A 12,089-nucleotide genomic window follows, 5' to 3' on the forward strand; every position below is an offset into this window, starting at 1 on the left:
TTCTAGCCCTACCAGCCTTTCACTCCCTCCTACTCTCCATTGTAAGTTATTTCATTCATGCCTCATTTGTATAAGATAATTTCTCCATTTTCCCTCTCTACTCATGTTTACTTTTTAGCATCATTCCATCATACTCAGATGATCTTTTCATTGCCAAATACAGTGATCTCATTGGCACACACTGATTTAAATCATCTTTCTCCTGAGCTCCAGTTTTACATTACCAGCTAGTTTTTGGATATCTCAGACAGCATGTAGATGTCCCATAGATAGCTCAAATTCAGCGTGTTCAAAAGAAAGCTTATTCCTACATGCTCAAGGGCACCACCATCCTCCTAGTCACAGAAGTTCACAACCTTATTTTCATCCTCTCCTCACATACCTGTCCCACATAGCTATATGTTATGAAATCTTGTAATTTCTTCCTTCACATCTCTCATATAGGTCCCCTGAACTTTAAATTTATAGTTACCAACCTAGTATATCACCTCTATTTGGTCTTTCTGCCCCATCTCTCACCTTTCCTGTCTATATTCCACTCATCTGCCAAAAGTAATCTTCTTTTTTAGGAAGATTCTGAGTATGTTACATCCTCTTCCCCATCAGTAAACTCCAGTGGCTTCCATTACTTCTAGGATCAAATATTGGATCCCCCAAATTCTGTTTGGCATCTAAAGTCCTTTACAACCTAGCATCTTCCTACATTTCTAGTCATCTTACACTTTACCTCCCTTCATGCAATCTCTAATCCAACTTCACTGGCTGACTTGATTTTCCTCAATCATAACATCGCATCTCTTGACTGTCTATTTTCATTGGCTGTACTCCATCTCTGGAATTCTCTTCCCTCTCATCTCTGCCTCTTATGTTTTCTTACTTCATTCAAGCCTGAACTTCCATTCTACCTTCTGCAGAAGACCTTTCCTCTTTTCCCATTTACTGCTGCTAATGCTTTCTTCCTAAAATTACTTTCTATTTACTCAACCAAATACAAAGAAATAATAATTTCTATAGAGATCTCTAAAAAGAAAGAGTGACTACCTCCATAAAAATTGCAAGCAGAGGCACAAAGGAAAAACAAATTTTAGACAGTATTACTTGAAGAAATGAAGAGGGAGATAAATGAAATACAGACTCTGGAAGAAAGAACTGCAGGTAAAATGAATATTTTGGAAGGGAGAGTATTAAGCTTTTCCTTGGAGAACAAGAAAGACAGATGACTTTGGAACAACAGAAAATATTAGGGAAAAAAATCAAAAGATTGAAAAATTAGAAGAAATCCTCTTGGATTCATCTTCTGAACATTAATTTTTTTCCAGATGTTCATTTTGATTGAATGTGTTTATTTTTTAAAATGTGTTTCTTATAAACAATACACATGGAGTTTTATTTTCTTATCAGTTCTGATACTCTTTTATTTTATTGAATTGTAGTCCATTCACAATTAGGAAAGTTAGGTTTTCATTTTTCCTATACTTTTCTGTATTCATCAAATTCATTTCTTCTCACAGCATAGTAATATTCCATTACATTCATGTGCCACACTATTTTTATCAATTCCCCAATTAATGAGCATCTACTTGGCTTCCATTTCTTTATTATCACACACAAAAAAATGCTGTCATAAATATTTTGGTGTATGTGAGAAACACATGCAGACCACCTTCTCAAAATAAGTTTTTTCACAGGTAACTATGGTATGACAAAAGCCTTTTATTTCATTCTCATGGGGATGGGCATCCACAGTAGAACCAATTAGCGTGTGCCAGTGCTGAGAGTGTGCAGTCCATATTTATCCTAAGCCCTGACTCAGTAAGTCCCTCCCCTGAGTCACTATAGGTTGCTAGACTCAGGTTCACAGTTTTCCTGGAAGAGTTCTAATTAAATTCTCCTTGATCTGTTACCCCTCCCATCCACATACACCTTCATGCAACCCATGATAGGAAATGGGGTGGATATTTTAGGCATGGGAGGAGAAGTGAATAAGTTATTAATAATTAATAATTGATAAGTTAATAAGTCTATTAAGCAAGTGCAGTAGGGTTGAACTTTTACCTACTTATACTAGAAAGTCATCTCAAACTGATTTTTATCAATTCTCCTTCTAGCCCTGAAAAACTTACTTTTCTCAAATTCTTGAGTTGACCCAGTTTACTAGATAATGTTGCCTTGCTGTTCCGTATATGGGCTTGCTTTTCCCTAACTGAGAAGAGTCCAATACTTTAACAGGTTGTTACTATATCTTACACTGTATTTGGGGACTTTTCTTCTTATCAGTGTGTTCCTTGTGATATATTCCTAATGGTTGAATCTCTGAGTCAAAGTATATGAACATTTTTGTGTAATTTCACTATATTTTTATAATTCCAAATTATTTTCCTAAATGGTTGACTGATTTACAGCTCCAATAACAAGGCACTGGTGTGGCTATATTCCCACAATTTCTCTAGTATTAAATATTCTTATCTTTTGCTATCTTTGCACATTTATAGAGTATAAGAGGAAACTCAGAGTTAATTTTGATTTACATTTCTTTTTAGTAATTTGAAGTATTCTTTCATTTAGCTATTGATAGTTTGCAATTCTTTTTTGAAGAACTATTTGTTCATACCCTTCATATCTATTAAGGAAAGGCTTTTAAAAATAGATTTATCTATCATATATATATTATATGTATTACATATATGGTATATATGTAACACTTAATTGTTTATATGGCTTGTATATCATACCCTTATCTGAGAAATTGTGCAAAAAAATTTTCCCATTCAACCACTTCCCTTTCTATCCTAGGTACATTATTTTGTTCATGTGGAAGCTTTTCAGTTTCGTGTAATCCAAGTTATTTTATCTTTTGTTACTTCCTCTCTCCCTTATTTGGCTAAGAATGAATTTCCTCCCTATAATGATATGATCTGCTTCTCTTCATTTTTTTGATGGTGTGATCTTTATTTAACATTAAGGACATGTATCCATTTAGAATGTACTATGAAATATGTTGTAAGGTGTTGGTTTAAGCCTAATTTCTAGCAGACTGCTTTTCTGTTCGACTTTAAATTAAAACTTAGTGCTGTGATATTATGGGACCAAGCTTGTTCCCAAAGGAAAGATATGAGATTTTCCCCTTCTTTGTAGAGATGGGGGACAATGAGTGTGGAACATTACATATCCCTGAGACTATCATTATTGATATGGTTCATTTTTTCCAACACTATGTCAATTTGTTAATCATTGGTTAGTTCTACCATATTAGAGTATTTATAGTTAGAGTGAGAGGCAGTATGGCATAGCTGGCTTTGGAACTAGGAAGACCTGTATTCAAGTCCACTTCAAAAACCTGTTGGTTGGGGTTGCACCTAGGTGGCGCAGTGGATAAAGCACCGGCCCTGGATTCAGGAGTACCTGAGTTCAAATCTGGCCTCAGACACTTGACGCTTACTAGCTGTGTGACCTTGGGCAAGTCACTTAACCCCCATTGCCCTGCCCAAAAAAAAAAAAAGCCTATTGGTTTATGTACCTCTTGGCAAGTAACTTAGCTTCTCAGTGCCATAGAATATTCTCTAAGTCTTAAGTTATAGAGAACATTCTTCTTTGCTACATTGGTAGAGTTTCCTCATCTTTTCCTTATTTTTCTCCCATTCTATCATTCTTTCATTTTAGAAGCAAAAGAATTGAAGTCAACCTCATATTCTTCATTTCATGAATGTGTGTGTGTGTGTGTGTGTGTGTGTGTGTGTGTGTGTGTGTGTGTTTGTGTGTATTAGTTACATCCAAGTTTTTCTGACCCCCGTTTGGGATTTTCTTGGAAAAGATACTGGAGTGGTTTGCTGTTGCCTTCTCCAGCTCATTTTACAGATGAGGAAACTGAGGCAAACCAGGATTAAATGACTTGAGGTCACACAGATAGTATCTGAGTCCAAAATTGAACTCCGTTCCTCCTGACTTCAGAGCCAGCACTCTTTTCACTGCACCATCTAGCTGCTGCATTTTCATGAATAGCAATTGCATGAATTGGTATGGCCAAAAAATCCATCATTTTTGTGGCCAACCTTCTAATGAAGTCTCTTTACGTTTGGTTACTCCCTGGACAACAGATTCAGACTTCTGCTAGAACCATATTTATATATTTTACAACTTGAGAACCTGTCTGCTTAGCATTTATGAGACTATACTACTGAGAACTTTTTTAATCCATACATGTAAAAGTCTAATCATGGGTCTGGTATATTTATAAGAAAGTAAAAATTCAAGATATATATATATAGATGTTATGTTTCCTCTTTAAATTTCATATTTATTTTTGAGTATTTTTTTTTTGGTCTTTCAGGAAGGTGAAATTATGAAAACAAGAGGAAATGAAGAATTCTCAGAAGAGAGATTCGATACTGCTATTACATATTATACCAGAGCAATTGAATTTAGGTAAGGAGTAAATCGAAAGACATACATTTTATGACTAAATTGAAAGACATATATTTTATGATTGGGATAAATGATGGAACACACATGTCTTCAAATCTGTCTGCATAGAATAAATCTCCATCCTCTTGCTGCTTCAGCCTTTAAGGGAGAGATTGATAATATATGACATGCATTGGAGATGATTTTGAGTGATACAGCCAAGACTAACAGGCAGTATTGATAAGTAAATAAGATTGGTCTTTTGCCTCTTTCAATGGTATTTGCATTTTTAAAAGATTATATTTTTAAGACAAGTCTTTGGAGTTGCAGAGAGCAGTTCCTCTGTGCCCAGGGGAAGCGGGAATGAAAATAATGATGTGGCAAATCTGAAAGGTTGCTGATTGTTACTTTAGTTCAGAGGGTCTGGGGGTGGGGTGGGGTGAAGAATGAAATACAACCCATTCTTTAACTTTAGGCCATATTCACAAGTTATATTCTTCCTGAAATTGTCTGGAAGTTAAAAATGCTATTTGCAAAAACTTTCAAACTACTAAAGGGCTTATTTATGGTAACTAAGCAAAATCATAAGGAATTTATTTGAAAAAATATACAGGAAATATATTAAGAGTTTCACTGAAAAGAAAAGCTATTGAAGAGGGTCTTTGAAATCCTAGACTTTGAAATTTATTTTGAAACCTTTATCATAAAAAAACTATTTAATTTTTATACTCAAAAATAGACAAACAGAATAAAATAGACCAGCATTTAAAGCAAAGACTAGTGTGTAGCCAACCTTTAGAAACCAAATATTGGAAAAAGAATTCATTCTGTAACAATTTCCTTGGATTTGAATTGATATTTTATACCATGTACTACTCCATTGAATTCTAACTGGATGAGAGACTTAAATATGAAAAAATAATTCTAGAAAAAAATGGAAGAAAATTAAATGAAATCTTTGTCAATTAATGAAGGGAGATGGATTTTTCAGTTCAATGATTAGAAGAAATGTATGGGGATAAGAGAGATACACTTGCTACATTAAAAGGAAAAAAAGTTTCTGGACAGTAAAAATAAGAAAAAAGAAAAGCAGATTAGAAAGAATGCGGCAGTTTTAAAATTTGTCATTTAAAATATATTTAGTAGTATTATAAAGTCACATTGATAACTTCCAGGCCCTAGTGGATAAATGGCCAAAAGGTATAAACAAACAGTTATTAATAATCTCTTGTAGGGGGCAGCTAAGTGGCGCAATGGATAAAGCACGGGCCCTGGATTCAGGAGGACCTAAGTTTAAATCTGGCCTCAGACACTTGACACTTACTAGCTGTGTGACTCTGGGCAAGTCACTAAACCCTCATTGCCCTGCAAAAAAAAAAAATCTCAATGTAAAAAATGTTTTGCTAATAATCAGAGGTACAGCTGGGTGGCATAGTGGATAGAGTGCTGGGCCTAGAGTCAGGAACAGTAATCTTCCTGAGTTCAAATATGGCCTCAGACACTTACTAGCTGTGTGTGACCCTAGTCAAGTCACTTAACCCTGTTTGCCTTAGTTTCCCCATCTCTCAAATGCGCTGGAGAAGGAAACGGCAAACCACTCTAATATCTTTGCCAAGTAAAACCCCAAAAGGTAGAAGGCAGCTAGGTGGTGCAGTGGATAAAGCACAAGCCCTGGATTCAGGAGGACCTGAGTTCAAATCCAGCCTCAGACACTGGACACTTACTAGCTGTGTGACCCTGTGCAAGTCACTTAACCCCCATTGCCCCACCAAAAAAAACCCAAACTGAAACTGAAAGCCCCAAAAGGGATCTTGGAGAGTTTGATACGACTGAAAAATGACTAAACAACAACAAAACAAAACTTACATTGGGAAAATAATTAAAAGCAAGACAATTCAGTGCTTTGAGGTGGTGAAGAAATAGGTTAATTTATTGTTGGTAGAATTGCAAACTTGAAGCTTTTTGAGCGCATTCTGGTAATATGCAATAAAAGTTAGAAAATTAATTACCCTTTAAATCATTAGAAGCAGCATGTAATGGGTAAATAGTCTTAGAACCAAAAAAAAAAATCTAGTTTCTCGCCTTATCTCTGATACATACTGGTTGTTTCAATCTGGGCAGGTTACCTAGCTTCTCAGTGCCCTAGGCAGCTCTCTAGGAATTTAAGTAGTAAAGAAGGTGCCTAACTGTATTGGTTAGAGAGAGCTTCCTTATCTGTGGTTTTTCATTACCAGTAAAATTATGGCTGAAGTCCCTACTTCCATTCTTATTTTTATTTTATTATTCTTTTTTTTTTTTTTTTGCGGGGCAGTGAGGGTTAAGTGACTTGCCCAGGGTCACACAGCTAGTAAGCGTCAAGTGTCTGAAGCCAGATTTGAACTCAGGTCTTCCTGAAACCAGGGCCAGTGCTTTATCCACTGCGCCACTTAGCTGTTCCACCTACTTCCATTCTTGAACCAGTAATGATGTTAGACATATAGCCTGGTACTGTAATCACAAAGAAACAAACAAAAAAGAATTCTGTTCAAAGATTTCTGTGACAACATATTTACCAAAATCATAAAAAATTGGAAATGGCATCAATGCCCAACACTAGGCAGGTGGTTAAATTGTAGTACATTAATGTAACAGAATACTGTGACTTCAGTTAAAAATGACAAGTAAAAAGAATACCAAAAAAATCTGGACAGACTTTAATGAAATGATGCAATGCAAACAAGAAAACCAGCAATAGAAGAATATGTATACACTAACTATAGTCATATGAGGAAAAGTGAATAAGAATGAATGGACAAAATTCCTATTAGTAACTTAAAGGGAATCACTGAAGTTTCAGATAAAACATTTTATTTAAAAAGAAGAAAAGAAAGGAGAGAAAGTGACTTCCCTGTGTTTTCCCTTCTTTAGGTTAGGCTTCCTTATTTGTTTCTGAAAAATAGCAATCTGCACTAGAACCAGGTGACTCTAAAACCAGGCCTGAGTAAAAACAGTGTTGCATGTTCTCGCTAATAGTATATTTAGAAGGGAGCTTGTTACAAGATAAAACTTTAAAATCAAATGTAATTATTTTAACTTGATTTAAAAAAAAACCTCTTTAAGCTGTTGCAGCAAATTTAAAATTATCTTCAAATATTTTATCACAAAATATAATTGCATACTGAATAATACTAATAGTGACATCAGGGAAAACAGTTCTCTTTGAAAAAATTATTTTTATAGGTTGTCTGTTTTCTGAAGTTTTATATTACATTGTGGAGCCAATTATTTTTTCACAAGAAAAATCACATCTTTAATGATACCATCAGAATTGGTGGAAAAAATAGGATTTGGTATGTAGAATTTCACTTTATGTCCACTTTTTCTGTAATTCTTTCAGCACTTAGAACTAAATGGGAATAATTATGAAAATATATAATATGTTTTTGTAAAGTTGACTTTCTGTTAACAGAAATAGTATCTTCACATTTGTCAATCACAATGAAAAGCCCCAATCTTCCTAGTTTGGTTAAAATAATGATCAGAGTTGAGTTGAAAAAAGAAGAAAATGTCATCAGCCAATATAAAGCATTTGGAAAGCTTTATTTTACTCATTTTGTTGTATGTTTGATGTTTCCAGGTAATATACTTGACTAAATATATGTATTTTTTTTTAAAGACCTGAAAATCACCTACTTTATAGTAACCGAGCTCTTTGTTTCCTTCGTACTGGTCAATTCAAGTAAGTATTCTTAGATATTTGTTATGATCCCACAAACAGTAACATTTATGCTAACTTGCATATGATAGGTACATAGAAAAATCTGCTTGAAACTTCAAATTTATATGGCTAAAATCTCTTCTATAGTCACAAAAGAACATTATTTCCTTTTTTGTTAAATTATTTTTTGCTTCTTTTTAAAGCATTAAGAAAGTATTATTAAATATCAGAAGGTAAGAGAAACCAAGTAATTCATTTGTTTTAGGGAGTGGGTAACCAAAAGAAAGCAAGAAATTTCAGCTAAAAAGAAAGGTGACTCATTGATGCTACTTGGAGGGACAGAGTTAGTGGAATTCATTTTATTGTACACCCAAAAGCTATAATATTGTTACATAGGACACTTATTCATCTTAATTTCCAGGGCTTATGTGAACATTTGGAAAAAATTACCCCCTTGAACATTAATTACAGCTCACATACTGGCATCTGTTACAAAGAGTGAATATGTAGAAAAATGCTGTATAGAACAATGTAAGACCTTTCAAATTAAATCACCATGTACTTTGCTATTCAGTGACTTCATTACAAAGAGTAGAATGAGTGAGGATATTGAGAAATACCCTAGAAAATATAGGTCAGGAATTAGGAATGATTGAGGCCGAAGAGTTATAGACTACCCAGAAGCCTTAGGTTTCTCTATATCATTAATACTTTTTCATAAAGAAACAAACTGATGGGTGATGGATATGATGAGCATTAAGCAACATTTACAAAAGATAGTGGAATTGATTATAGTTTAGCAGGAAAAGACTTAATATTAATGTGAATCATCCCTGAATCAGCTCTCTGTATATCCAGACCATTGACTTGTTAAAAAGGTAGCATGCAATTGAAACAACCTCAGTTCTGCTCTATTTGATTTTTAGTTAATGACAGTGAAAAGTGGATAATGGACCAAAAAATTACATAATCAATAATAATAATTTGACACAGCCTTTGAACCTATGTAAACTTTCCACCATAATGAGACCAAAAGAGCCTTAGAAACATCATAGTCAACACTTCACTTAGTTGCTAAGTGAAGAATGGCAGCCAGAGAGTATAAATGTCTATTCAATCCTCCTTTGTCCATTTCAGATTGAGTGAGTTTCATCTAATGCCAGCTCCCCCTGCTTACCCCTTTCATCTGTACTTGTACGTTCTACTTTTCACCCACCCAAATTCAGTATGTCTAAAATTCAAGTTTGTCTTTCCCTCCCACCTTGCCCTCTTCGAAATTTACCTATTTATTTCAGTCTCCCATGTTTAACCTTGGTATTATCCTTTTCTCTTCAGTCTTCCAAATGCCACATATCCTTTCACTTGCAACATATCTTGCCTTTTTTTTATCTCCATAACACCTGACCCCTTTTCTCTACTCACACAGCCACCATCCAGGCAGTTATCATCTCTTGCCCACACATTTCAACAACTTCCTAATTGGCCTTAAGTCTATCCCTGCTTTAGTCATTCCTCCACCCTGCTGCCAAAGTGATTTTCTTTAAGTATAAATCTGACCATGTTACTTCCCTACTCAAACTTCCACTGGTAATTTGTTGGCTCTACAATCAAATATAAAATCCTTCACCACCTGGCATCAACCTGTTTTTCTACCTTCAATGAATATTTTTTCATTCTCCAACAGTCTGCCAACCAGCCAAACTGTCTTCTTTCTATTTCTCACACATGACATTCCATCTCCCTTATCTATGCCTTTGAATTACTCTACCTCCTTATCCCTGCTTCATACAGTTTTTATCTTCCTTTAGGTATAGTTCAAATATCATCTCCTACATAAAGCCTTTCTTAAACCAACCCCTCAGCTGCTAGTGTCCCCTTTTCTCAGGATGAGCCTGGAGTCAGGAAGACCTGAGTTCAAATCCAGCCTTAGATATTTCTTAGCTGTGTGACTGTAGACAATTCAATTACCTGTTTGCCTCAGTTTCATCATCTGTTAAAAGGGAATAGTAATAGCACCTGCTTCTTATGGTTGTTGTGATAACCAAATGAGATAATAATTGTAAAACAATATAGTACCTGGCATATAAAAAGCTAAATATATGAATATTAGCTATTATTATAGTCTCTCCATTAGGGTATAAGCTCATTGAGAGTAAGTAGGGATTGTTTCATTTATTGTATTTGTATATTTAGCGCCCAGCATTGAGTCTGGCAAACAGCAGGTACATAATAAATTTGGGTCGACTTCCTGTGCCAAACTTATGGAAGGACACAAACAGAAGTTCAAGAGATAGGCAGACAAAATTGGATAGAAATATGGTATAATCAGCAAAAACATGTAAATTGAAAAGCTTTTACATCCTTTTGAATATATAGTTATCAGGTAGGTATAGTTAGGATTTAGTTCCTGATATATTGTATTTGTTGAGAATAAGCATTGATAATGCATATTTTTAAAATGTTGGTTAACTGAGTCATTCAATTGGTTTTTAATTTTTGAATATAAATACCACTATACAATATAGATATATGTTTGATAAATCATGTACATGATTGAATTCACTCATTCATGCTAATTCTGAAATATATACATATATGTATGTCTACATATGTATATATATACATCTATGCATATGTGTGTATATATACACACTTGTGCTTATATTTATATATATAGCTGTAGATGTATAGATGTATATATTTCAGAACCAACATGCATGAATTGAATCAACCATTTGTTCACCTAACTTTTAAAATTTTCACTTTGGACTTTGAATTGTATTAGTATGTAATGTTTATGAAAACAGTTAAATATAAACTCTATATAGTGGTTTGTGTAGTGTTCATAGTCTTTGCTACTGTTGGATTTATCCTGTATACTCTTTATAATAGTAAGAGAGTTTTAAAAAGAACAGTAAGAGGGTTTTTTCCTGTGATGTTATACTATTTAAGAGAAAATAAAAATTGTAGAAAGGGAGGTTTATATAGATTAGGATGTCAGGTCTCTGTCTTTGGAAATCATAAATTTTTTTAGTAACTACAATCACAGCCCTTTTGGTACTCATTTGATTTTCTCTCATATATAGATATAGATATAGATAGTATATTCCCTTATGTAATTTCCCACCTGATAAATTTAATTTTTCCAACTGGTAAGCAGTATTAATTAGCTTAAGTGGCATAGTGGATAGAGCAGTGGGCTTGGAATCAGGAAGACTCATGTTCCTGAGTTCAAATCCAGCCTCAGAGTGTTATCCTGGGCAAGTAATTTAACCCTACTTGCCTAGCTTCTGTAAAAATGAGCTTGTATCTCTGCCAAGAAAGCTCCAAATAAATTCACAGAGAGTTGGACACAACTGAAAAATGACTGAATAACAGAAAGTACCGTTAGACTTGATGTGAAGTGACTTCTGTTTTTTCCACTTTGCTCTTTTGAGACCAGGGTAATCAAGCAACTCGATTTTGTGTTCCAGACAAACTGAAAATAATTTAGTAGAAATTTCAAACATTGCACAGGATATGTTAAAAGTTTATTATTGAAGTAAAAGTCTATTTTAAGAGTTTGGGGTATATGTGAAAAAATAATAGTTATTAGTTATTAGAAGTTCACTTTGGAATTTTAAAAGTTCAATTTTTGTAGCTATCTGAATAAATATTAGTTTGTTCTGTGATATTAGAGTTAGGGTCCATTATGATTAGAGTTAGCTATAATTAATATTAACATGATCATTTGGAACCCACCTTTTAAAAAAATTATTGTAAGCTATGCCTCTCCAACCCAATAAAACTATGGTTTGCTTCTAGTTTTAGTCTAGTAAGATAACCATGTAGTTGACAACAAAAAGGAATAAATTGTTTAATCATTATTTATCCCTCCATCATTTATCTCCATATCTTTTCTAGATATCATAGGTTCTTCCCTAACAAGGATTACTCCTGCAGTAGTCACTGCAAATCCCTCCCCCCAACAATTGAATACTTTTATTTTATT

At 34.1% G+C, this 12,089-nt stretch overlaps 1 protein-coding gene across 5 annotated transcripts in view; it reads left to right on the forward strand.

Annotated features, from left to right (window-relative positions):
- Nucleotides 1–12,089, forward strand: part of TTC3 (tetratricopeptide repeat domain 3) — a 186,470-nt gene that overhangs the window by 42,306 nt on the left and 132,075 nt on the right. For all 5 annotated transcript variants that reach the window (XM_043994921.1, XM_043994916.1, XM_043994917.1 and 2 more), the window contains exons 9-10: nucleotides 4,328–4,422; nucleotides 8,057–8,119. In XM_043994921.1, coding sequence (XP_043850856.1) covers nucleotides 4,328–4,422; nucleotides 8,057–8,119 — 158 coding nt within the window. The remainder of the gene's footprint in view (nucleotides 1–4,327; nucleotides 4,423–8,056; nucleotides 8,120–12,089) is intronic.

Source organism: Dromiciops gliroides, chromosome 3 (genome assembly GCF_019393635.1).
Source record: "Dromiciops gliroides isolate mDroGli1 chromosome 3, mDroGli1.pri, whole genome shotgun sequence".
In the NCBI taxonomy this organism is placed as follows: domain Eukaryota; kingdom Metazoa; phylum Chordata; class Mammalia; order Microbiotheria; family Microbiotheriidae; genus Dromiciops; species Dromiciops gliroides.